Source organism: Bufo bufo, chromosome 4 (assembly GCF_905171765.1).
Source record: "Bufo bufo chromosome 4, aBufBuf1.1, whole genome shotgun sequence".
Taxonomy (NCBI): Eukaryota; Metazoa; Chordata; class Amphibia; order Anura; family Bufonidae; genus Bufo; species Bufo bufo.
Window position 1 is genome coordinate 436,261,919 of NC_053392.1, and position 25,085 is coordinate 436,287,003.

General features: G+C 44.3%; 1 protein-coding gene across 8 annotated transcripts in view; it reads right to left on the reverse strand.

Annotated features, from left to right (window-relative positions):
• Window positions 1-19,813: 19,813 nt before the first annotated feature.
• ARID1B (AT-rich interaction domain 1B) overlaps window positions 19,814-25,085 on the reverse strand; it is a 600,716-nt gene continuing 595,444 nt past the window's right edge. For 7 of the 8 annotated variants that reach the window (XM_040429374.1, XM_040429373.1, XM_040429375.1 and 4 more), the window contains one exon: window positions 21,103-22,839. In XM_040429374.1, coding sequence (XP_040285308.1) covers window positions 21,103-22,839 — 1,737 coding nt within the window. Of the gene's footprint in view, window positions 22,840-25,085 lie in introns of all 8 variants that reach the window. The other variant, XM_040429372.1, reaches the window with a different exon arrangement.

Here is a 25,085-nt window from a genome sequence, read left to right on the forward strand (position 1 = left end):
ATATGCAAAATAATCGTGGAGCCCCAGTTATGGGTCTTCAACACAGTGAAAGCCAGATATCCCTCAAAGGAAGGAAAACCGAGCAAAGGGGTGTCCCCATTACAGAGATCACCAAATCCACCATATTAAGTGGCCCCTATGTCAAGATCCCGCTCTTTTACAAGCTTTAAGGATGTGACGGGGAAAAACCTAAGCCAGAATCCTACTCCACACTGATGAGGGGCAACACCCCGAAACAGCTGTCTGTGGATGGATAACTGGCTTAGGTTTTTCCACGGATGCAGAAGTCCTCAGATAAGCGTGCCTAGGCCCACACAGAGGATAAAAATGTCATGGAGAGAAGGAGCATCCCTCGGCGCAAGGAACCAACCAGAGGCAGATGATGAATCTTCAAGAGTATTTATTGCAATCACACAACGCGTTTCGGGGAAAGGGTCCCCTTCATCGGGTGAAGAATATTGCATGATGCAATATTCTTCACCCGATGAAGGGGACCCTTTCCCCGAAACGCGTTGTGTGATTGCAATAAATACTCTTGAAGATTCATCATCTGCCTCTGGTTGGTTCCTTGCGCCGAGGGATGCTCCTTCTCTCCATGTCATCCTTCAGTACTGCACTGTTGCTCCTGGTACGACTCGGCCTGCTGACTACGTCTGTACCTCTGTTACCTACTAGTCCGCCTGGACCAGCTGCCTCGTGTGCCAATCCTCCTCAAGATGTAGCGACCGGATGTTCCTCTCGGGAAAGCCTATCCCCACCACCAGAGGTACTGTGAAGAATGAGGGGTTGACCTAGCCAACGCCCTTAGAGGAGGTAGGATGTGTAGCACGGTGAGTTCACACCCGCTGGTTCATGACACAGCCATTGTCAAGCCTGCATTTTCATTGCTATTTATACCATGGAACTCCTTTTTTTCAAATGTGGAGGAGCAAGCTAGCAGCCTGATTTGGATCTGAAAATACGTACTGGCTGCAGAATATTTTAAGCATCATAACTGCACTGGACACCGGTCCACATTTCCTGTTTCACCAAAAAAAGCTGTTTTTCTTTAAGTTTCTTCCATTTTGAAAAAAAAACATTGCTGCACGTTTACAGTTTGCACAAGAGCACCTGGATGTTCCACAGCAGTACTGTGGCAAAATATTCTGTGGACAGATGAAACCAAAGTTGAGTTGTTTGGAAGAAACACACAACACTATGTGTGGAGAAAAAAGAGGCACAGCACACCAATATCAAAACCTCATCTCAACTGTCAAGTATGGTGGTGGGGGCATCATGGTTTGGGGCTGCTTTGCTGCGTCAGGGCCTGGACGGATTGCTATCATCAAAGGAAAAATGAAAATGAAGTTTATCAAGACATTTTGCAGGAGAACTTAAGGCCATCTGTCCACCAGCTGAAGCTCAACAGAAGATGGGTGCTGCAACAGGACAACGACCCAAAGCATAGAAGTAAATCAACAACAGAATGGCTTAAACAGAAGAAAATACGCCATCTGGAGTGGCCCAGTCAGAGTCCTAACCTCAACCCGATTGAGATGCTGTGGCATGACCTCAAGAAAGCGATTTACACCAGACATTCCAAGAATATTGCTGAACTGAAACAGTTCTGTAAAGAGGAATGGTCAAGAATTACTCCTGACCATTAAGCAGACTGTGATCGTCTATTGTTGTGACTTAGATGAAGATCAGATCACATTTTATGACCAATTTGTGCATAAATCCATATAATTCCAAAGGGTTCACATACTTTTTCTTGCAACTGCATACTCTCACTGCCTTTCATCATCTGCACTCTGTATATACTGTATAGCCTCACTGTCTGCCATGACCTCCAAAGAGTATATACTGTATGCATACTCGCTGTCTTCCATGATCTCCACTCTGAATATACTGTATATCCACACTGTCTGCCATGACCTCCAGTCACTATATACTTGATGTATAGTCAATTTCTTCAATCTATACTGTATATACTCACTGTTTGCCATGTCCTACAGTATACACTATACTCACCATCTTCCATCATTTCTGTTCTGTATATACTGTATGCCCACACTGTCCACCATGACCTCCAGTCAGTATATACTGTATCTATATTCTCACTGTCTTCCATCAACTCCAGTGTTTATATACTGCATACCCTTACTGTCCGCCATGACCTCCAGTCAGTATATACTGAAGGTATACTATCACCATCTTCAATCATCTCCACCCTGTATGTATATACTGTATACCCTCACCGTCTGCCATGTCCTTCTGTCATTATATACTGAAGGTATACTATCACCATCTTCCATCATCTCCACTCGGTGTATACTGTATACCCTCATTTTCCCAACTGTACTGGATCTGTGGCTGGCAGACTAACATGAACCTATGGCTAAAAAGTGAAAGGGTATTGTGGCTGGCAATCTGATGTGGTCAAACAAAACAATAGCTGATCTTAGGGAGACCAGCTACAGAAAACACTGTGGAGCCTCATTTAAGAGTCTCGACACAGCAATCCAAAATGCAAAGCTCCCTGGGAAACAGTGATATGCAAAATAATCGTGGAGCCCCAGTTATGGGTCTTCAACACAGTGAAAGCCAGATATCCCTCAAAGGAAGGAAAACCGAGCAAAGGGGTGTCCCCATTACAGAGATCACCAAATCCACCATATTAAGTGGCCCCTATGTCAAGATCCCGCTCTTTTACAAGCTTTAAGGATGTGACGGGGAAAAACCTAAGCCAGAATCCTACTCCACACTGATGAGGGGCAACACCCCGAAACAGCTGTCTGTGGATGGATAACTGGCTTAGGTTTTTCCACGGATGCAGAAGTCCTCAGATAAGCGTGCCTAGGCCCACACAGAGGATAAAAATGTCATGGAGAGAAGGAGCATCCCTCGGCGCAAGGAACCAACCAGAGGCAGATGATGAATCTTCAAGAGTATTTATTGCAATCACACAACGCATTTCGGGGAAAGGGTCCCCTTCATCAGGTGAAGAATATTGCATCATGCAATATTCTTCACCCGATGAAGGGGACCCTTTCCCCGAAACGCGTTGTGTGATTGCAATAAATACTCTTGAAGATTCATCATCTGCCTCTGGTTGGTTCCTTGCGCCGAGGGATGCTCCTTCTCTCCATGTCATCCTTCAGTACTGCACTGTTGCTCCTGGTACGACTCGGCCTGCTGACTACGTCTGTACCTCTGTTACCTACTAGTCCGCCTGGACCAGCTGCCTCGTGTGCCAATCCTCCTCAAGATGTAGCGACCGGATGTTCCTCTCGGGAAAGCCTATCCCCACCACCAGAGGTACTGTGAAGAATGAGGGGTTGACCTAGCCAACGCCCTTAGAGGAGGTAGGATGTGTAGCACGGTGAGTTCACACCCGCTGGTTCATGACACAGCCATTGTCAAGCCTGCATTTTCATTGCTATTTATACCATGGAACTCCTTTTTTTCAAATGTGGAGGAGCAAGCTAGCAGCCTGATTTGGATCTGAAAATACGTACTGGCTGCAGAATATTTTAAGCATCATAACTGCACTGGACACCGGTCCACATTTCCTGTTTCACCAAAAAAAGCTGTTTTTCTTTAAGTTTCTTCCATTTTGAAGCATCATGTTCAGTGTATATTTTTGCTGCAGACTGTGTCAATTACATTTAAAAAAATCTCAATTTTATTACAAAAATTCCATTGATCACAGTGCAACTAGTGTACCTGGCGTGTCATGTACTGTTACATTGTAGTGGACTTTATCCAATTGCACATTTTTGCTACAAAACTGTTGCTTGGGAGTAGGTGATGCCACCGCGGCTGCTGTTGGTACAGGCTAAGAAGCTGTTGGTCCAAGGACAAGCTGCTGTGATTACAGAAATAGTATTAATGTTCCTTGAGGGAATATTTCTCCACGGTGCCGACCAATATGGCAGAGGACAATTTTTTCTAAAAACAAATTCCAAACTTATTTCACAAAACTTCCATTCGTCAGACTCAGACTAGGGTACCTGAGATGTTGTGTGTCACTCACTGTAATATTACATCCATCTGTCAAAGTACACAATTTTGTAAAAAAAATTAAATAATTCTAAATTGTTTTACAAAAATTCCATTTATCACAGAATAGTGCACCTGACATGTTGTAATATTGCAGTCGTCTTTGTCCAATTACACCCATTTTTTGTAAAAAAAAAATTAAAATTACATATACACACACACATACTGTATGCACATATACATCCTTCTATTTTTAAAATGTACCAGCGTACAGAATTCATGTGTAGTACATGATGGAGTTAATGTGAGGCATATCATGGAAATCCAAATTGATAAAACCATGTGCCTCACATTAATATTAACACCATCAAGTACCCCCTCACATAATGGACATAACTAACAACAAGGGGTTAAAGTGTGTAGGTACATGATGGAGTTAATTGCTATTAATGTGAGCCACATGATTTTATCAATTTGTACCCCCATGCTTCCCATTAATAGTAAATAACTTCATGTACCTTACAGTAACTTGAAGCTAGGAGGAGCTATATGTTTAATTGATGATTTGGGTCACCAGAATTTTTAGTATATAGAATAGGAGTGGTGATTTGTAGTTAAAATTTAACTTTTAATAGTTATATATAGAATAAGGTCCCTATGTATTTAGTTTAGATATAAAATAGTGATGATAACACATGGGATACACAAATAATAGTTTGGTGCAAAGCCGCACCTTACCTATAGAGAGGTTGGTGCACGGCGGCACCTTAAATAACCAGTGGTCCTACCGTTTTTAGGCCAGGGTCCTCTGGTCACTGTTGATGTTCAGATAGCACTTGATAAGCTATAAAATAAAGCAATTAGGGCTGGGCGGGGATATTAGTGCATTAGAGGTACCTAGACAGCCCTGATATATGGGTACTATCTCGGCCCTAGCGTCCTAACCACGGAGCACCCGTTCTGATAAGAACGACCCCGTCCGGAACCTTGCCCTTTTTGCTACTTGGCCCTATTGTGCCCTAGTGTAGCTAATCCCACAATTGATACCTGAGAGCGGTAACCTATAGTCCAGGCTCCGCTTATGTATCAGGGCGCCGTTCCTGCCTCATGATATGGAGGCAGTGTTGAGAGGGTAGCCTTTTTGCAGTCAGGTCCTTCTCCTGATGCGCCACGGTGTGTCCTGAGGCCGTGATGTAGCCTACTTGCCGTACACCGGGCGCTTCCATTTAAACATCATTTGGCCTCAGGAGGAGGCTTGGAGCGCAGCGTGATGACGTCAGTGGAATACTCGACGTGCTCACGCATGCGCTGACAGTGTGAGATATGGACACTGTGTCGTCTCAGATGGAGGCTTGGAGCGCAGCGCGGTGTCGTCAGCGGGCCTGCCGACGCTGCCGCGCATGCGCTGTCTATGCTGAAGGTGGACAGCACATATACAGGCGTGGTTAGAAAGAGCTACGTCATTCCTCCTGGCCTGGGATTACGTCGTCGGCCCGGGACAGATACTTTCCTGCGGCCAGTGTTTTGTAGGTTGCCTAGTAACCGGGACGCTGTGTGGCAACCATTATAGTAGCACAGTCTATAGCAAGTGCGGTGTATCTAAAAGTGGCATTTGTTGCAGTATAGTAAAAATAGAGGTCTTCTGGTCGGTTTGGTTCAGACACGTATGCATGGGCCGCAGTACCTACTCGGCAAATACTGCAGGTACTAGGATGATCCTTTCCAGGATCCAAGGTAGTAGTTAGCATCCTTATTGGCCTTTGTTTACTTTTATAGAAACATAGAATGTGTCGGCAGATAAGAACCATTTGGCCCATCTAGTCTGCCCAATATACTGAATACTATGGATAGCCCCCGGCCCTATCTTATATGAAGGATGGCCTTATGCCTATCCCATGCATGCTTAAACCCCTTCACTGTATTTGCAGCTACCACTTCTGCAGGAAGGCTATTCCATGCATCCAGTACTCTCTCAGTAAAGTAATACTTCCTTATATTACTTTTAAACCTTTGCCCCTCTAATTTAAAACTGTGTCCTCTTGTGGTAGTTTTTCTTCTTTTAAATATGCTCTCTTCCTTTACCGAGTTGATTCCCTTTATGTATTTAAAAGTTTTTAATAAAAAGATTATTTTTTAACTCCCAAGTATATATACATATAAGGGCTACATACAGTGAGATTCTTGGTACATTGAATGTGCCAAGTCACACAGTACTATGACACCTGATAGTTGTGTTCCTATTACGGGGATAACATCAGCATATTTACTAGTATGGTTTGCTCTAAAGACCATATGTTCCTTTTTAGTGGCGTATGGTAAGGGTTTTAAGTGAGCTTCTCTGGGTCATATGTGGGGGTGCGTGCCCCTTACTGTGTTCTTAATTTATCTGATCGCTGTCATATAAAGCAGCCAAAACAAAGTTGCTCATTTAACCCTTTGGGGGCTGCAGTACGTATGAAGTGTATGGATCCATCGTGCTTCGTGTTGTAGAAGCATGCTATCCCAGTCTCCTCCCCGCAGTGGGGGGGGCGACTACCTCAATACCCATGGCTGTAATACTCCGTGGATCTCCGTGGTGATATTCATGTACGTGACGCGATACAGCTGTGTCTCTTCGGTTATTGATATCCCCCAGATGTTCGCCAATACATCGGCGTAATTCGCGCTTTGTTTTGCCAATATATTCTAAGGGGCATTCGCAGGTGATTCTGTAAATCACTCCCTTAGTGCGGCAGTTTATAAAGTCCTTGATCTTAAATGGCCTTTGTAAGTTGATGCTGACAAATTCTTTACCTGTTTGTAGCGTATTACAAGCGATGCATCCGCTACACCTGAAACACCCTAGTGGTCTGCGATCCAACCAGGTGCCTTTGGCCCTTGGATTGTGATGACTGTGTACCAGTATGTCTTTAAGGCTATTTCCCCTCCTAAACGTAATCTGGGGATAGTCGAAGATCTTCTCCTTAATATCTGGATCCATCATTAGTATGGGCCAGTGTTTCTGGAAGATGTTTCTGACATCACTGGCCGCCTCGTCAAATGTACCAATTACTCTGATCTTCTGTCTGGTATCAGGAGGTTTGATTTTGGGTACCAGTAATTCAGTACGTGATGCTGCTAGTGCTAGTTGGTATGCCGACCTCAGTACTGAATCGGGATAACCTCTAGAGAGGAATCTATCCCTCAAGATCTTCGCCTGTTTAACAAATTCAGTTTTTTCGGAGCAATTACGTCTTAGACGTAAGTATTGCCCTCGTGGTATACCCCTCTTGAGGGGTAGAGGGTGACTGCTGCTCCAATGTAAGACCAAATTTGTTGCTGTGGGTTTCCGAAATATGGTAGTTGCCACCTCATCCAAAACACTTCTCTGGATTAGTATGTCCAGAAAGGGTAACGTATTTTTGTTTGTCTCATAGGTGAAGTGTAGGCCCAACGTGTTTTCATTTAGTTTACCCACAAGTGTTGTGAAGGCTGATATGGATGCATTCCATATAATGAATATGTCGTCAATGTACCTGGCCCATAATGCAATGGGCCCGGTCCATGACGACATCCCTTCACTAAAGACGTTATTGGTCTCCCACCAGCCCAGGAGCAGATTTGCATACGATGGTGCACAAGAGCATCCCATCGCGGTGCCCCTGAGCTGGTGGTACCACCTACCGTCAAAAAGAAAAACATTATGTGTCAGGATGAATCTGAGGAGTCTCAGGACAAACCGGTTATGCTCCTCAAACTGTTGGCCCCTCATACTGAGATAGTGTTCCACTGCTCTAAGCCCTGCCTCGTGGGGTATCGACGAGTACAGAGCCTCTACATCTATACTAGCTAAGATCGATTGTTGCTTTAATGTAACGCCCTCTATTCTTTTGAGGAGGTCCATGCTATCTCGTGTGTATGAGGGCAGTGCTGTGACAAAGGGTAGGAGTATCTGATCGACATATTTGCCTAAGTTTTGGCATATACTCCCTATCCCTGAAACTATAGGTCGTCCTTTCAGGGGGTTTGTCCCTTCGTGTATTTTGGGGAGACTATAGAACGTTGCTGTCACTGGGAACTTGGGGTACAGAAAGTCAAATTCGGCCTCTGAAATGATCTTGTTCAGTTTAGCCTCTATTAGGATGGTACGTAGCTCTGCCAGGAAGGGAGTTGTCGGGTTGCAGGTAAGGGTGCCATAATTCTGTTTATCTCTCAGCAGCTGTAGGCACATCCTGCAATAATCCTCCGTATCCATAATAACAATGTTACCCCCTTTATCTGAGGGTTTAATCGTGACTGTTTCATCCTTTTGTAGATTTGACATGATTTTCTGTTCTCTACTCGAGAGGTTGCTGGATGGTCCGGAGGCTGCTAATTCACCCAAATCTGTAGTGACTAGTTGCAGAAACACATCCAGACATGAAATGTCTCCTACCGGGGGCATTTTTTTGCTTTTTGCCCTTAGGGAGGTGAACGGTCCTTTTCCTTCGTCCTGGATGTTGGTGTCGGATAGACTGTCTAGTAGTCTCACATCTTCAAGCATATCCACAGGGATTCCCAGTTCCCGGCACTGGCGCTTGTCTCCTGTTTTAAAACATTTATGCCATCTCAGTTTCCGGATGAATAAATTTAGGTCTTTTACCCATGAGAACTCGTTATAGCGCTGCGTCGGGACAAATGAGAGTCCCTTACTTAGTACCGCCATTTCTGAGGATGATAGCGGCCTTTTTGATAGATTGATTACTTCAGGCCCTGTTGCTCCCGTTGTTTGGAGCGGTTCCTCAGCGGGTACGAGATGCCCTGGTCTAAAAAATTTGATGGAGCCCCACCAGATTGGCCTCTTCCCCTGTTGCCCCTGCCTTTTCCTCTTCTGTATGGGTTTCTGATTTTATTTCTATTGGGTTGTTCCCGCTCGCTGTCTGAAATGTCAGTTTCTGTGGTAGAGAGGTCTGACGCTGCTTCTCTCGCTGTCGATTTTTCGCGAAGTACGCAGTAGGCCTTGTTTTCTTTGAATTCTGACAGATCGTGGTTGAATTGTCGATGTTTTCTGTCTCGTAGGAAGAATTGGAATTTTTCAACCGATGTTTGCAGTAGTTTTTCTGCGTTGCTGAATTCAGGATCTTGAGCAAATGTTTTTGTGATTTCAATTTGTGCTTTTAGTTTCTCACTGAGGTTTTCCAGTTGGATTTTTTCCTCCTCGAGCAGTAATGTCATAAATTGTAAAGAACTCGATGTCGCTAGTTGTTCCCATCTGCCGTTAAATCCTGCGCTCCTTTGTCTGGGTACAGGGACAATGGGAATTCTTAGGCCTCTCGGGACAATTCCATGTTTTATATAATTGTCCAAGCTCTGTACCTCCCACCAACTTGAAATGTGTTCACGGTATAGTTTGTTTAATTCTTTGAAGGCCGACTTAAATGATGGTGTAAATTTTTTCTGAGTATAGGTTTTATCTGAGAATACTTCCTTAGCCTCTGCAAGCCATGCCTCCATGTCTAAACCTCCCGCCAGAAACCCTGCCAAGCCACAGGGAGAGTTACTTGAAGCTAGGAGGAGCTATATGTTTAATTGATGATTTGGGTCACCAGAATTTTTAGTACATAGAATAGGAGTGGTGATTTGTAGTTAAAATTTAACTTTTAATAGTTATATATAGAATAAGGTCCCTATGTATTTAGTTTAGATATAAAATAGTGATGATAACACATGGGATACACAAATAATAGTTTGGTGCAAAGCCGCACCTTACCTATAGAGAGGTTGGTGCACGGCGGCACCTTAAATAACCAGTGGTCCTACCGTTTTTAGGCCAGGGTCCTCTGGTCACTGTTGATGTTCAGATAGCACTTGATAAGCTATAAAATAAAGCAATTAGGGCTGGGCGGGTATATTAGTGCATTAGAGGTACCTAGACAGCCCTGATATATGGGTACTATCTCGGCCCTAGCGTCCTAACCACGGAGCACCCGTTCTGATAAGAACGACCCCGTCCGGAACCTTGCCCTTTTTGCTACTTGGCCCTATTGTGCCCTAGTGTAGCTAATCCCACAATTGATACCTGAGAGCGGTAACCTATAGTCCAGGCTCCGCTTATGTATCAGGGCGCCGTTCCTGCCTCATGATATGGAGGCAGTGTTGAGAGGGTAGCCTTTTTGCAGTCAGGTCCTTCTCCTGATGCGCCACGGTGTGTCCTGAGGCCGTGATGTAGCCTACTTGCCGTACACCGGGCGCTTCCATTTAAACATCATTTGGCCTCAGGAGGAGGCTTGGAGCGCAGCGTGATGACGTCAGTGGAATACTCGACGTGCTCACGCATGCGCTGACAGTGTGAGATATGGACACTGTGTCGTCTCAGATGGAGGCTTGGAGCGCAGTGCGGTGTCGTCAGCGGGCCTGCCGACGCTGCCGCGCATGCGCTGTCTATGCCTGTCTATTACCTTACAGTAACCCCATGTTGTCCATTTTGTGAGGAGCTACTTGATGAAGTACTATTATTGTGAGGCACATTGAGGTGCTAAAGTAATAACATCATGTGCCTCACATTAATAAGTGAACATTATTTATCTCACATAATAGCAGTGTTCCTCTATCCTGCTGGCTTGCAGAAGTGCATATCACTGGAAGCAAGCAGAACCCATTCTCCTCCTGACTCTCCCTTATTCAGCCTGCCCCACATTTCCATTAGTGGCAGTAGCATCACAGTGGGAAGGAAGCAATGCTCTCGTTCCTTCTACATGGGCAGCTGCTGAAGAGAACATAGAGTGCGCCATGTTGCGTGCACGCCATTTTCTCTAATCGGAACTGCTAGTAAACTACACAATAGCACAGTTTAGTATCAAAATACTGACAATGTTAGTACTTAACAAGGTATTGAAATATCAAAAAGGTGTCAATATTTCGATACTTGGTGCAATCCTTAGGGTATGGTTACACCTGCTCCCAAAAAGGGAGAGTTTTTGGACTGGTTCTTCTGCTAATTCCTTGTGTGTATAAATAAAGATTAAGGCATCTGCCCCCATTTAAGGAAATGTTTTGGACCACCTGTTCAAAACAATACATTGTTTTTTTCAATGCTACGGCGCATGTACAGACACCAGCAAGCATCTGCCCCTAATGTATAATTTTTGGAACTTTTGTAATTTTTAAAAGCATAACAAATCCGACAGTGCAGAGTGTTTAAAATCAAGCTGTTAACTCTGTCAACTATTCAAAATCCTAGAAATCAGAATCATAATAGAATCATCTCTATGCTGTATAGGTATGTGACCACTGCAAACAATCACTGCAGTCGTGATACCAGTAAATATGGCATGTGACCACTAATATGCAGTAATTGGCTGCAGTGATGACATGACAGTAGGGCACATTACTACTGCTGGCATGTAACCAAAGACCCATGGGTGTCACGACTGCTATCCCAGCAGCAGTCGTGTCGCACCAGACGGAGGGGAAGGGGGACCCCTATCTACGGATGGGGAATAGAACGGCCACCCCTGACTAACCCTAAGCTGGCACCTGTCTGCCCTGATACCCTAGACGGGGTGTGAACCCGTGCGGCGAGCAGGATGCCTAAACCCTCAGTCACCCTAACAAGACTAGACTGGGGAAAGGCAGATGGGAGCACTAGTCACCATCACTCGTGTCTAGGAGAACAACAGTGGAAGACAGCAACAAACAAACAAACAAACAATCTACAGCAGAGATAGACTTATACAGTCACGAGCAGAGAAGGTGATCCCAATGATGACAGTCCACGCCAGACAAGAGCTCCACAGCAATACCGTCCAACGATCTCCTTTAAAGGTCAGAATAGCACTGGAAGTAAGGACTATATCTGGCAATGACTGCAAGTGAAACTGAAACTAATATAGTAGCTGGGAGTGGCAGACAGGACTCACCTGAGAAGGATGCCTACAAACTCCCAGTCAGGACAAAAAGGTTCACAAGGCAAAACCCCAATGACATACCCTGAACCACGGAGCAAACTCACAAGCTATTGCGAGTAGCAAGTCGTTGCGACCTTCTCCTCCCAGACCTGTCTGGATCAGTCATAGTCGTGACAATGGGAAAGCACAAGAGTAGAGATGGCCTTGCGGTTCGCCCGGCGGTCGTTTTGCGGTGAACTTTGCGCGTTCGCGATTCGACTAACATATGTCGATGTCCGCTGGCGCCATATTCTTTTGCATTGTGCCGAACTTTGACCCATTACACATCCATCAGGTGGGACAGGACAGCCAATTGAAAAGTTTCAGCACATACCCCCACCTTATCACAGAACCCGATCTGGCAGCCATTTTACATTATGTGTTTTGCCAGTGTAGGGAGAGGTTGCTTTGTGGAGCAGAGACAGGCTGTTAGGGACACCAAAGGCTAGCTAATAGGGCCACAAAAGTCCTTTTAAGGACTGGTATAGGTGTGCTATCGATAGGTGTGATATACTGTGGGGTGCGATATACTTCTAATATACTTTCTAACATAGAAAGTATATTACAGTGGATTTGTATTGTGCAGCAGTTGTGTGCGGTTCTGCTGCGATACCGCAGCTATATAGAGGGACAAACGCTTTTGGAACAACTAATTGCAACGAGTGTGATATACTTGTTGCCCCCAAAATAACTGATTGAGGGGTGTGATATACCTATAATATACTTTCTAACATAGAAAGTATATTACAGTGCATTTGTATTGTGCAGCAGTTGTGTGCGGTTCTACTGCGATACCACAGCTATATAGAGGGACAAGCGCTATTAGAACAACTATTTGCAACGGGTGTGATATACCTGTTGCCCCAAAAAAAAAAATGATTGAAGGGTGTGATATACCTTCTTTCACAAAATACTGATTGAGGGCTGCAATATACTTGTTGCCCCAAATAAACAGGGTGGTGTGATAACTGTTGTGGTCAAAAAAATTGAGGGGTGTGATATACCTGCTGCCAGAAAATACTGATTAGGGGTTCGATATACCTGCTTCCACCAAATATTGATTGAGGGGTGTGATATACCTGCTTCCACAAAATACGGATTAAGGGGATTGATATACCTGCTTCCACCAAATATTGATTAAGGCCTGCGAGATACCTGCATCCACAAATACTGCTCTTCTCAAGGGACTTAGGCACAAGGTCATTTTGAAAATGACAGGCAGAGAAAGAGGCGTTCTGCAGGAGTGGTAGGGGTCGGGCAGGTGCACCAGGCCAGAGCCTAAGTGGGAAGTTGGAGAAGGCGCGTGCAATTACTTCAAAGGACGCACCAGAGTTGGTTGAGTGGCTTATTCAGCCTTCCACTTCTGCACCCTCCTCACTCTCTGCTGTGTGCACCCATAAAAGACACCACCACCACCATAGCCCCTCCACTTGAGTCAGAGGAATTATTTTCCCATCCATTACCAAACCTTACCGATGCGCAGCAATTCTTGACATCGGATGAGGAAGAGGAGGTAGCAACGGCCGTCACCCAGCGGTCTAACGACAGTACCCAGGATCAGTCACCCGCTGTTGCTGCCTACTCCGAGATGACAAATGTCAGTGGTGGTAAAGGTGATGATTATGACGTGTTGATGGACGTCACGTGGGTGCCCACAAGAGAGGAATAGGAGGGGAGTTCAGAGGGAGATACGGAGCAGCAGAGAGAAAGGAGAAGCAGGCAGAGTTCGCAGGGCACAGGAGGCAAAAAGCAGACTGCAAATATATCTGGAGTGAACCATCCACCATGCACGGTGACTTCTGGCGCTCCCAGGACGCTGGCACATGGCCCTGCAGTGTGGGCTTTTTTTTTTACTTGTCAGCTGCTGACAATAGTGTTGCCATCTGCAGCCTGTGCTATCAACGCCTAAGTCGCGGTAAGCCCACCAGAAGGCACCTGGCCTCCCATCACCAAGCCCAATGGAAACAACACAGTCAGAACCCACAAAGCCACACTCCCGGAGCTCCACGTCCTGCCTCTTCTCCTTCTCCTCTCTCCTCCCATTTGTCCTCCACTCCACCTTCCACTTTGCCATCGTCGCGTTCATCTGGCAGAAGGCAGGCTTCCGTGGCCCAAATATTCGAGCGTAAAAAGTTGATGACGCCGGATAACCCTCTTGCCCAACGGCTGACCACTGGCTTGTCGGAACTGCTAGCCCGCCAACTACTGCCATATAAACTGGAAAATGTGTGGCCATTGGCACACCGCAATGAGAGGTTCCTGGAAGGAAATATTTCTCCCAGAAGGGAATCCCAGAGCTATATGGCCACGTGAATATATGGCAAGTGAATATATCTCTGGCACACAGTGTCTGTGCCAAGATACATTTGACCAAAGACATGTGGTCTAGCAAACACGGGCAGGGAAGGTACATAACTTTTACTGCCCACTGGGTGTCAAGCATGTAACCCGTGGCACCCTTGTGGATTTGGTTTTACCGCCAAGGATTGCATGCAGGCCTGCCTCTTCTTCTCCTCCTCCTACTCCATCCTCTGTCTCCTCCTCAGGCTGACTCCTCCTTTTCCACTGCACACCCCAAGCTCCCCAGAGCCTATTTGACATCCCAGGTGAGACGTTGCCATGCTGTGCTGCAGCTGTTGTGCCTGGAAGCCAAAAGCCACACCAGTTCTGCAGTGCTTTCAGCTCTGCGGTCACAGGCCGATCAGTGGCTAACCCCGCTCAGTGTGACAGTTGGTAAAGTGATGTGCAACAACGGTGCCAATCTGCTGAGCGCGCTGAAACAGAGCAAAATGACACACGTGCCATGCATGGCACACGTCCTGAACTTAGTCGTGCAGCGATTCGTTGCCAAATACCACGGATCCAGGATGTCTTGTGGCAGGCCAGGAAAATCTTTGGCCATTTTAGAAGATCTTACATGGCCATGGTTCGCTTTGCTGACGTTCAGCGGCGACACCACCTGCCAGTCAGACGTCTGATTTGTGACTGCCCGACGCGCTGGAACTCCACCTTGTATATGTTAAATAGGCTGCTCCAGCAGCAACGTGCCATTAACAACTACCTGTACGAACTCTACAGCAGGACAGGTTCTGGGGAGCTTGGTTTATTTTCACCTTGCCAGGGGCTGCTTATGCACGACGCATGCAGACTTCTGCGGCCATTTGATGAGATCACCAAACTGGGCAGCCGCAGCCAGGGCTCCATCTGTGACATCATACCTTACGCCTTCTTTCTGAAGCATGCATTGCGTCGTTTCATTGATCAAGTCGAGGAGGAGCAGGAGCTGGAAGATGAGGAAGTCGCAATGCTGAATGAATTCCCAGGGGGGGCTACTCCATCTGAGTCAAGTCAGCAGGAGTCTGAAAAGGAGTCAGAGAAGGATGGTGGCTGGGGGGAGGAGGAGCAAGAAGAGCAGGCTTTGAGGGAGACTTTAAACTTTTAGGGGATCCCTCGTGTTGTCCGTGGCTGGGGGGAGGAGACCTAGGATGACATTCTCCTGGGTGATGAGCAGGAGCCAGAGCGCTCCACCGCTTCCAATTTAGTGCAAATAGGGGCCTTTATGCTCCAGTGTTTGAAGAGGGACCCCCGTATAAAAAGCATAAAGGGCAAGGACCAGTATTGGGTGGCAACGTACTTAGACCCCCAGGACAAACACAAAATGGAGGACATGTTACCAGCATCATAGAGGGCTGTCAGAATGCATCATTTCCAGGCCTTGCTGCGAGAGATGCTGCATTCTTCTGTTGCTGGCAGAGGAATTTCCATCCACAGCAAAACAGGTGCGGGTACTAATCCTACCACGCCTACAAGAGGGCGGTTTGAAGCAGGGCCGGACTGGGGATAAAAACCAGCCCTGGAAAAAGTTGCATACCAGCCCCACAGCATTGCATCATTATTTACTTGTTTATAAGTTGGCTGTCAGGGCATGCTGGGAGATGTAGTTTTGCAACAGCTGGAGGAATCCTAGTAGGGAAATACTACAGTAGACTATTATCCCATCCAGTTGGGTCAGAACTAAGAATAATCAACTTATATGAGCTGTACACATATAATTATATACAGGAGATACCCAGGTTATACCAGCATGGTCCATATCACTATATACAAGTAGATGTATAAGTTATACATCTTCAATGGACCATGGTGGTATAACCTGGGTATCCCCTGTATATAATTATATATGTACAGCTGGTATAAATTATACATCATCTTGTATATTGTGATATGGAGCATGCTGGTATAACCTGGGTATCTCCTGTATATAATTATACATGTAGAGCTGGTATAAGGTATACACTGTATACAAGAAAATGTATAACTTATACCAGCTCTACATATATAATTATATACAGGAGATACCCAGGTTATACCAGCATGCTCCATATCACAATATACAAGAAGATGTATAACTTATACCTGCTGTACATATATAATTATGTACAGAAGATACCCAGGTTATACCAGCATGGTCCATTAAAGATTTATAATATATACCAGCTGTTAGCTGTACATTTATAATGATATCCAGATGATGCCTAGGTTATTCTAATTTAGTATATTTAAAGGGAGTCTTTCAGCTAATCTGAGCGTTTTAGACTGCTCAGATCAGGTTATAGACTCTTTGACCCTCATTACAATGGTACCTTTGTTTTCTGTGTCCCTCGTCCAGATCATGAAAAAAACACTTTTTAAATGTATGCAAATGAGCTTCTGAAGGTGCCCAAGGGCGGCGTTACTGGGCGATATGCCCAAAAAAAAACAACCTCTTTCAGCCCTCTGGCCCGCCCTTCTGTCCTATTACCTCCTCCGCCTCCAGCCGGCAAAAGTTACGAGCGGCACCAGAGGACGGAGGGCCGGCTGTGTTTAGTTGGCCGGGGCATGCGCAATATGAAAAGCTGTTCCTCTGCCCATAATGGGCAGAGCAGTGCGCAGGTGTGGGCCAGTTCCCAGGCTGACTTCTTCTCTTGCCGCTCGTGACGTCCGCCGGCTGGAGGCAGAGGAGGAGATAATAATAGGACAGAAGGGCCGGCCAGAGGGCTGAAAGAGGTGTGTTTTTCTGGGCACATCGCCCAGTAACACCGCCCCTGGGCACCTTCAGAAGCTCATTTGCATACGTTTGAAAAGTGTTTTTTTCATGATCTGGACAAGGGACACAGAAAACAAAGGTACCATTGTAATGAGGGTCAAAGAGTCTATAACCTGATCTGAGCGGTCTAAAATGCTGAGATTAGGTGAAAGACTCCCTTTAATTTATACTCAGATATATAGTCCTCTTGTAAGTACCTGGCCTTCCCCCTCTTCCTCACCCCCCCCTTCCTCTTCTGTCCCCCTTCTTACCCCCAGTTCGGGACATGCACCTCGTAGTCCCAGTATTCGCGGCTCCCCAGGCTCTTTTTATCAGCATACACGCGGGCTCTGCTCCCGGTCTGCGGGCCAGCCATAGCTGCTGAGAATCTGGAGGTTAGGCCCCACAGCCCCGGGCTAGGGAGGCGGCGGGAGGCCACTTGCAGGAAGAGAGGGGCGGCCACACACAGGACCGCCAGGCCGGGTCAGCATCACGGGCTTCGGGGACTGAAAGGGACGAGTGAACGGGCGGCGCCTGCAAATCACAGATACACCAGGTGGTCGGAGGGAGGCAGCGCCGCTCCCACGGAGGCCGGCCGGCCTGCTCAGCTCCACTACACCAGAGCTTTCAGCCCGAAAGTGCAGGCACATCTTAAAGTGGCCCCAGGGCAGGCGTCCTACCGGGAAATTTCCTGGTATCCCGGTAGGCCAGTCTGGCCCTGGTTTGAAGATGTGTTGGTCACTTTGGATATGAGATCATTCTTGCAGCCAACCCATCGACAGCTGCCCTCCAGATCCAGCCTCAGGGAATGCCTAGAACGACAGGTGTCCGACTACATCGGGTTAACGGCAGATTTGGATGCTCTGAGAAGCGATGAACCCCTGGACTACTGGGTGTGCAGACTTGACCTGTGGCCAGAACTGGCACAATTTGCCATGGAACTCTTGGCTTTCCCCTCGTCGCGTGTCCTGTCCGAAACGACGTTCAGCGCAGCAGGCGGGGATCGTGACCGATAAGGGCACTCGCCTAGCTCACGAAAGTGTAGACTACCTCACATTTCTAAAAATGAATGAGGCATGGATCTCGGAGGAATTCCATGGAGGAATTCCACGGAGGAATTCAACAACTGTGACGACCACATGTAATTAAATTTCCTCATGCCAGCCCACACATATCCTCCACCACCCAGAACAAAGAATGGTCCTTGTCTTATGTATATACAGAGGCCTTTTCTGTCAGGTGAATACCTAATTTTTAGGGCCTGTACTGGCCTATAGTAACATTTGTCTCCAGTGACCGCCTACTGTACCTCCAGTCACATAATCACAAGTTCTTTTCTGTCAGGTGAATGCCTAATTTTTGGGGCCTGTACTTCCGTGGCCTAAAATAAAAATTTTCTAGGCTCCAGCAGGGCACATTTTTGAGAGTTTCCCTTTAAGACACATAAAAATGGCCCCTGATTAAAAAACATGTTTTGTGGGAATATTTGCCAATGATCTTCCTCTGGTATGTCACGTTCCATGTTGTGGGACTATTTGTGCATTTCTAGTAATTATTTTGTGGCTGCAAATATGACCTGAAGGTTTTTCAGGTTTGCCTGCCATTAAAGTTAATAGGGTCTGCCGCGAACGCGCGGTTCGCGAACATTTGATCGCGAGCACTCGTTCGTGAAACGTCCCGGCCGATGTTCGGCCATCACTACACAAGAGCATCAGTGCTAGAGGGTTCAACAGATGAGTAATTTTTTTTCCCTCTCGCAATACCCCATTTAGGTTATTTGTTTGGTTTGATATTTTAGGAACAAATCATTAACTTTCTGTAGTTATCGTTTCTAGTTACAATATTATAATACCATTGTAACTGAAAGAACCACTGTAGATATCTGTTAGTACCTATAGCAATATGGCATGGTTCCCTCATGTGATAATGTACATTATTAAAGGAAAATTCCGGTCCTATTATATTGATGGTCGCTCCTCAGGATAGGTCATCAAAACCTGATTGGCAGGGGTTTGACCCCCCCTATCGATAGGCCAGACACTCTCAAGCGAGCTGAATGCAAAAGGTACCATTCTGGCCTCCGCTTCACTGACAGGATTGTACAGAATTATACTGATCTATAATGTTGTGTGGCCCTGAGAGTCCTAGAATCTATCGTATTTTGGGATGAGAGAATTGACTTCGGATGAAACATCCGAAGTCTATTTGCATAAAACTTTGCTTCAATACTGTACGGAGAGTGTTCAAGAAATGTTTTTTACAGTAGAAATCAATTTATGAAGTTATTACCCGAAGTCTCGCGAGACTTCGTGAAGTAGTAACTTCAGCTCATCGGAGCCAATACATTCTAATACTGTAAGGAGCGCTCGCTCCGTACAGTATTGAAACAATGTTTTATGTGAATCGACTTCGGATGTTTCATCCGAAGTCGATTCGCTCATCCCTAATTGTATTACGCTGATGTCGGTGTATTTCTGTAGATTTTAGGACTCTACAGCATTATAATGCTGTGTAATCCTGTCAGAGGAGGGGAGACCAGAACGGGATCTCTCGCTGATACACACGTTCAACTCGCTCATGTGTGTCTGGCGTTACCATCAACTGTTCTGCAGTAGCTCCAGCACTACAGATCTGTCCATTGCGTGTAATGGACAAAGATGGTTGTAATGGGTATGGGGTGTCCGACCTCCACAGATCAGGTATTTATGACCTATTTTGGGGATAAGCAATTAAAATAAAAGGACTGTAAAACCCCTTTAATACATGGAAAACAAGGTTTGCACAAGGTTTATATGTTACAAAACAGTGATTATTCAAAAACACCCATCACAGTGCTTAACAAGATTTAATGTACATTTATTCTTAACATGTGGAACATATAGTATAAAGATTTTATACTGAATAAATGATATTCATTAAGCCAGAGGAAAAGGTGGAATTTACAACAAGTTTTTTTCATTTTCTTTTTTTGTAACTACATTTTCTTGAAATACAAATATGTTATTTTCATCACTGAAAAACCTCAATAGTTTTGTTGCTTCATCCATTATGGTGTAATAACTTCTGTCTGTATTATATAACCATAGTCTAATTCAGTTGGCAGACAACTATTTCCACATTGTGACCAGTAAGCAAATTATTCAACTGCTATCCTGAAGTAGAGCATTAATTTATACATACAGAAACTTGCACATTACCCTCTTGGTTGGAGATATGGCCAGGAGAGAAATATTCATTTTTCAGTGGCATGAATAGGAGGGAAAAAAAATGAGAAGATGACCATAAAAATCTATCACTTTCACCACATCATGGGGAAATAGACAAATCATGTACTAAAATTAATAGTTTATAAAACAGGAAAAAAAAGAAAAATGTGAAGGCCTATACATCTCTTATATACATTACAGCCCCTGGGAAGTAGAAAAAAAAATAGAAAAAATATATAATGAAATATCTAAAGGCTGTTGTCATAGTGTGAAAGTCAAACAAAAACCAGAATTATGACAGTGTGTGTATTACTCAACTCATTTCTATATAACCATTCAAAAATGTATTTTTTTTAATTTAATTTCCACATAATAGTCTATTCATTCTGCTCCTATTCTAATGTTCCTCTTATCCAAAGGATAAAAACAGTATTTCCAAAACGTAGGCTCCTCGGCTACATAAATTGTCACTAACTGTTCTATTGCACACAGGTTTGGTACATTTTTTTCATTTAACTCAAAGTAGGACAAATTTCAAAAATGAAAAAACAAAACAAAAAAAAATAAAAAATTACTTTCAGCAGAAAATTGATACAATTTCATTTTACAATGCTTGCACAGTTTTAGCAATCAGCCCCCCAAGTATGCAGCCAACAGAAATAGAATACAAAATGACCTCTGAATGAAACAATCGCTGACTTTGGTTAAGACAAATAAAATAAAATTAATATACACATACAGCAAATTTCATTTTCTGAGCTCGTTAACCATCTCTTTGAATTTCAAATTGGTAAATAAATGACTGAATATGTGGAGCAAATCTGTTTTTTCCTTTTAACATTTTTGTTTTTCTTCTCTCAAATTTTGATAAAAGAACAGAAAAATAGCCAGTTATATGTGACTTCCTACTCCCCTTTCACACATGCTTGGCATCCCACTGGGGTCATAATTGTCCTATTTGAAAGAGTACATCACAGATGACAGAGGCAACCGCAGAGTTCAGAACAGCTGTTATAGAGATATCCAACAAACGACCTTCGTGTAAAAGGAACTCTGAGCGGTTTTCCTCCACTTTGGCCATGGCTAATAAAGCCTTAGCTGCCCTGCACATCATGTCTATGCTAGGTGGCTCCAAATTGGGGGGATGCATATGCATGAGGTTATGCTGACTCTGTTGATACTGGGCCATGGTGACTCCATCTTCCAAGAAGCTTATTAAGTTTCCAATGCTTCCCTTTTGAACAGCTATGGCCCTTGCTACCAATGTATCCCCCTGAGCAAGGTTTGAAAGCAGTGCCACAGACATTTCTCGACACACAGGGTTTTTGCGGTCCCCAATGTACCTAACTAGAGTCGCATAGAGTTTCTCTTGGCGACTGAATGGAGGTGTGGCCAACATAAGGTCCACATTATTGTCCTGTATACTGAGTTTACATAAGGTTTCCAGCACAAGTCTCTGTGGGGAAAGGACAGAATTGGGCCCTACTGTTGGAAAGGGATCCTGTGCCTCTGCAGATGGGCATACCATCCAGTGTAGCAAGCCATCTAAAATTGGCAAACAGATACTTTCTGTGTAAGCAGACAAGTCAAGTTGTCCAGAGAGATTGGCTAATGTGACCAAAGTATTTTCCCTCAGAATCTCGAGGCAATCCCACCACCATTCATCTTTGCTACAGCTGGTACCTTTAACTTCATCTTCTTTTTCATAAGTCTGTGGTTTTCGTTTTCTCTCTGGATGCTCATGGCGAAGCAAGATCAATTTGCCAAGAATCAAGACCAATCCTGGGTGTTTTGACAACTCAGCATCATTCCCAGGTACAAAGGACAAACTACGGATAATATTTGACACACAAATGCAGCGCTTTGCCAAAGAGTCTTGCCACTGGGCTATTGTGCACAAAGGAGTTTCATCTCTGTTTCTTGGCTCATCTTCCAGTAATGTAATATTCCTATGAGTTTTGGCTTGGTTGATTCCTAATGAATGTTTGTTGCTGTTTGCTTGTAAGCAATAGCTTGTTGAGTCTTCAGGTAGAGCACCAGGTCTTGCAGACAGGACATCATCGATGGTTGCAGTAATGCTCTTTTCAGGTTGGTCCCCTTCATCCTCTACTACTTTGATCTCAAGCTCTTTGTTCGTTTTACTTGGTGAACCGATTGTTGGTTGTGATCTCTTACGTATGGATATCTCCATTTTGCTTTCAAAGTGTGTCTGAATGTGTTCAGTTGTGTCCCCTCCACCAAGTTGCCAATGGAGGAGTCCACTAATAAATTCCTGTACTCGCCCAAGTTGGTCTGATCTATCAATAACAAAAAGATCATTCTTCTTCACAACTTTGATAGGTAGCTTGTCAAACTTACTGGCTTGTTTAGGTCGTAAAGTAAGATCACTCAATGCTTCTGATTTCACATAAGAGAGATCCTCAGCTTTTACAGGGTCTTTTTCAGCTACACTTTGAAATTCTTGATTTTCATCTTTATCATCAAGCTCATCCTCTTCCTCTTCAGTGTCCTCCTTATAATCCATAGCAGCTTCTTCCTCTTCTATAGACAGCATATCTTCAGAGCTGTTTTCAAGGTCTTTGTTGACATTTTCACCAACTTCATATTCCTTTAAAATCCCAAATATGTCGATGAGGCATTTTCTGAAGTATTCCACCAAAAGCTCCATGAATCCTGGTAGCTATTAAATAAAAAATAAATAGACATTATGTCACATTATAATAAAGTGACAGTTAATTTAATTTTGATCCATAACAAATTTTTTTCATTAATGTTGAGTCAACAAAGTACAGGTGAAACTCGAAAAATTAGAATATCGTGCAAAGTTCATTTATTTCAGTAATGCAACTTAAAAGTTGAAACTAACATATGAGATAGACTCATTACCATGCAAAGCGAGATATTTCAAGCCTTTATTTGTTATAATTTGGATGATTATGGCTTACAGTTTATGAAACATATGAAAGTCCCATTCTCGGGTACCCTTTGCTCAGGATATATGGATTAATTAGCTGACTAGAGTGTGACACTTTGAGCCTAGAATATTGAACCTTTTTCACAAAATTCTAATTTTAAGCTGCATTAATGCAATTCCTTTTAATTTGCATAACTGAAATAAATGGAAATTTGCACGATATTCTAATTTTTCGAGTTTCACCTGTATACATTTTATGTACTTTAGTGTGGAGAAAAAATGTTACAAGTTAAGGACTAAAGGGGTGTTCCAGGGGGAAAATGTAGCAGCAGAATGTATTAAAATATTTTAAAAAATCACATTATTCATGTATTAAACCCCACACTGATCCAGCAACCATGCTAAAGTGTCCCACACAGGTCTCAGTTTACATTTCAGTGGCAATAGTGTGCTGTATCTGCACATGACCACTGCAGCCAATCACTAGCCTCATCAGGGATATGGTGTTTTTACAAACATCACTGATATGGCCAGTGCCGTTGGCACATAAATAGTGGAAAGGGACCACAGAAGCATCGGCTCAGGGGCAGAAGGGAATTTAATTGAGGAGTGAAAAAAATAAAAAATGATTACATATAGTTCTAGCAGTTTTTTTTAAAAAGGCATCTTATGATCAAAAAGCAGTGCAAGATGAAAAATAAATAAATAATACAACATTTTATGTAGCTTTTAGTGTAAATGCACACGTTCAGGATGTGTGGAGAATCCACATTGAAATCTGCAGGTGCTCGCAGGGAAATCTGTGTGGATGATCCGCATCAATTGGTGAAGATTTGCATGTGGATTTGGTGCAGAATTTCAGCATGCTGATTTTACTCTCCCCATTAAAGTGAATAGAGAGAATTTGGTCAGGAAAAATAAAATAAATTGACATGCTGCAGATTTTAAAATCCGCACCGCAGGTCAAAAGCCGCATGGAAATATTCTGCAACGTGTACATGAGAATTTCAAATTCTCATAGAATACAATGTGCATGACCTACGGTGTGAATTTTCTGCACGCAAATCCGCATGCAATCCTGATCGTGTGCATTTAGCCTAAAGGGAACCTGTCACATCAAACATGATGTCTGAGCTGTAGGCAGCAGATTATAGAACAGAAGGAGTTGAGCAGATTGAAATACACAGTTGAGTCACATTACTATGACCATTTCCTACAATTGATAACTGCAGAAAGTAGCTCATAAAGGAAATAACATGTTGTGAGCTGGCTTGGTGATATATAAGGTGTGAGACAGGCTGTCTGCACACATATCCCTCGTTGCTGTCGTGGGGAAAAGGGGAGATTTATCAGAGTTGCAAAAAGGGATGATTATTGGCTTTTGGGCCAAGTGTGGCAGTATTTCTGAAACTGTGCAGTTGGTAAACTGTTCGTGTGCTGCTGTGGTGAAAGTGTATCGTGAGTGGACAAATGTCAACATTGTGAATAAGAGATGGGGAAACTGCAGAGCACCAAGCGCCATTGATGGCAGAGGTGAAAGTCAACTATAAAGGTGAACAAAGGCGGACCGTAATGCTTAAGTGGAGCAGCTCACTGCCAAAATTAACCAGAGGGCTACCAGACGTGTCTAAGACAACAGTTCAGTGAACCCTACTGCGTAAGGGGCTCTGAAGCAGATGAATAGTCAGTGCACCTCTGCTAATGAAAAAGGCTTCAATGAAAAGGCTTCAATATTTTCGTGGCATTCTCTGGGCCACCCATCCATGTGGAAGGCACTCTCTATCGATTTGGTTATCAATCCATACATGCAGATCCCACACACCAAAACATACTGATTGCATTCCTGGGTCAGATAGGATCAACCAGCAAGGCAACGCAACATGTGACATGGCTGGAAATATCTGACACTGGTTGGAGGAGCATGATTAAGACTTCCAAGTACTACCCTGGCCCCCTAATTCACCAGATTTGTACCCAATTGAGCATCTGTGGGACCACCTTCGCTCTATGGA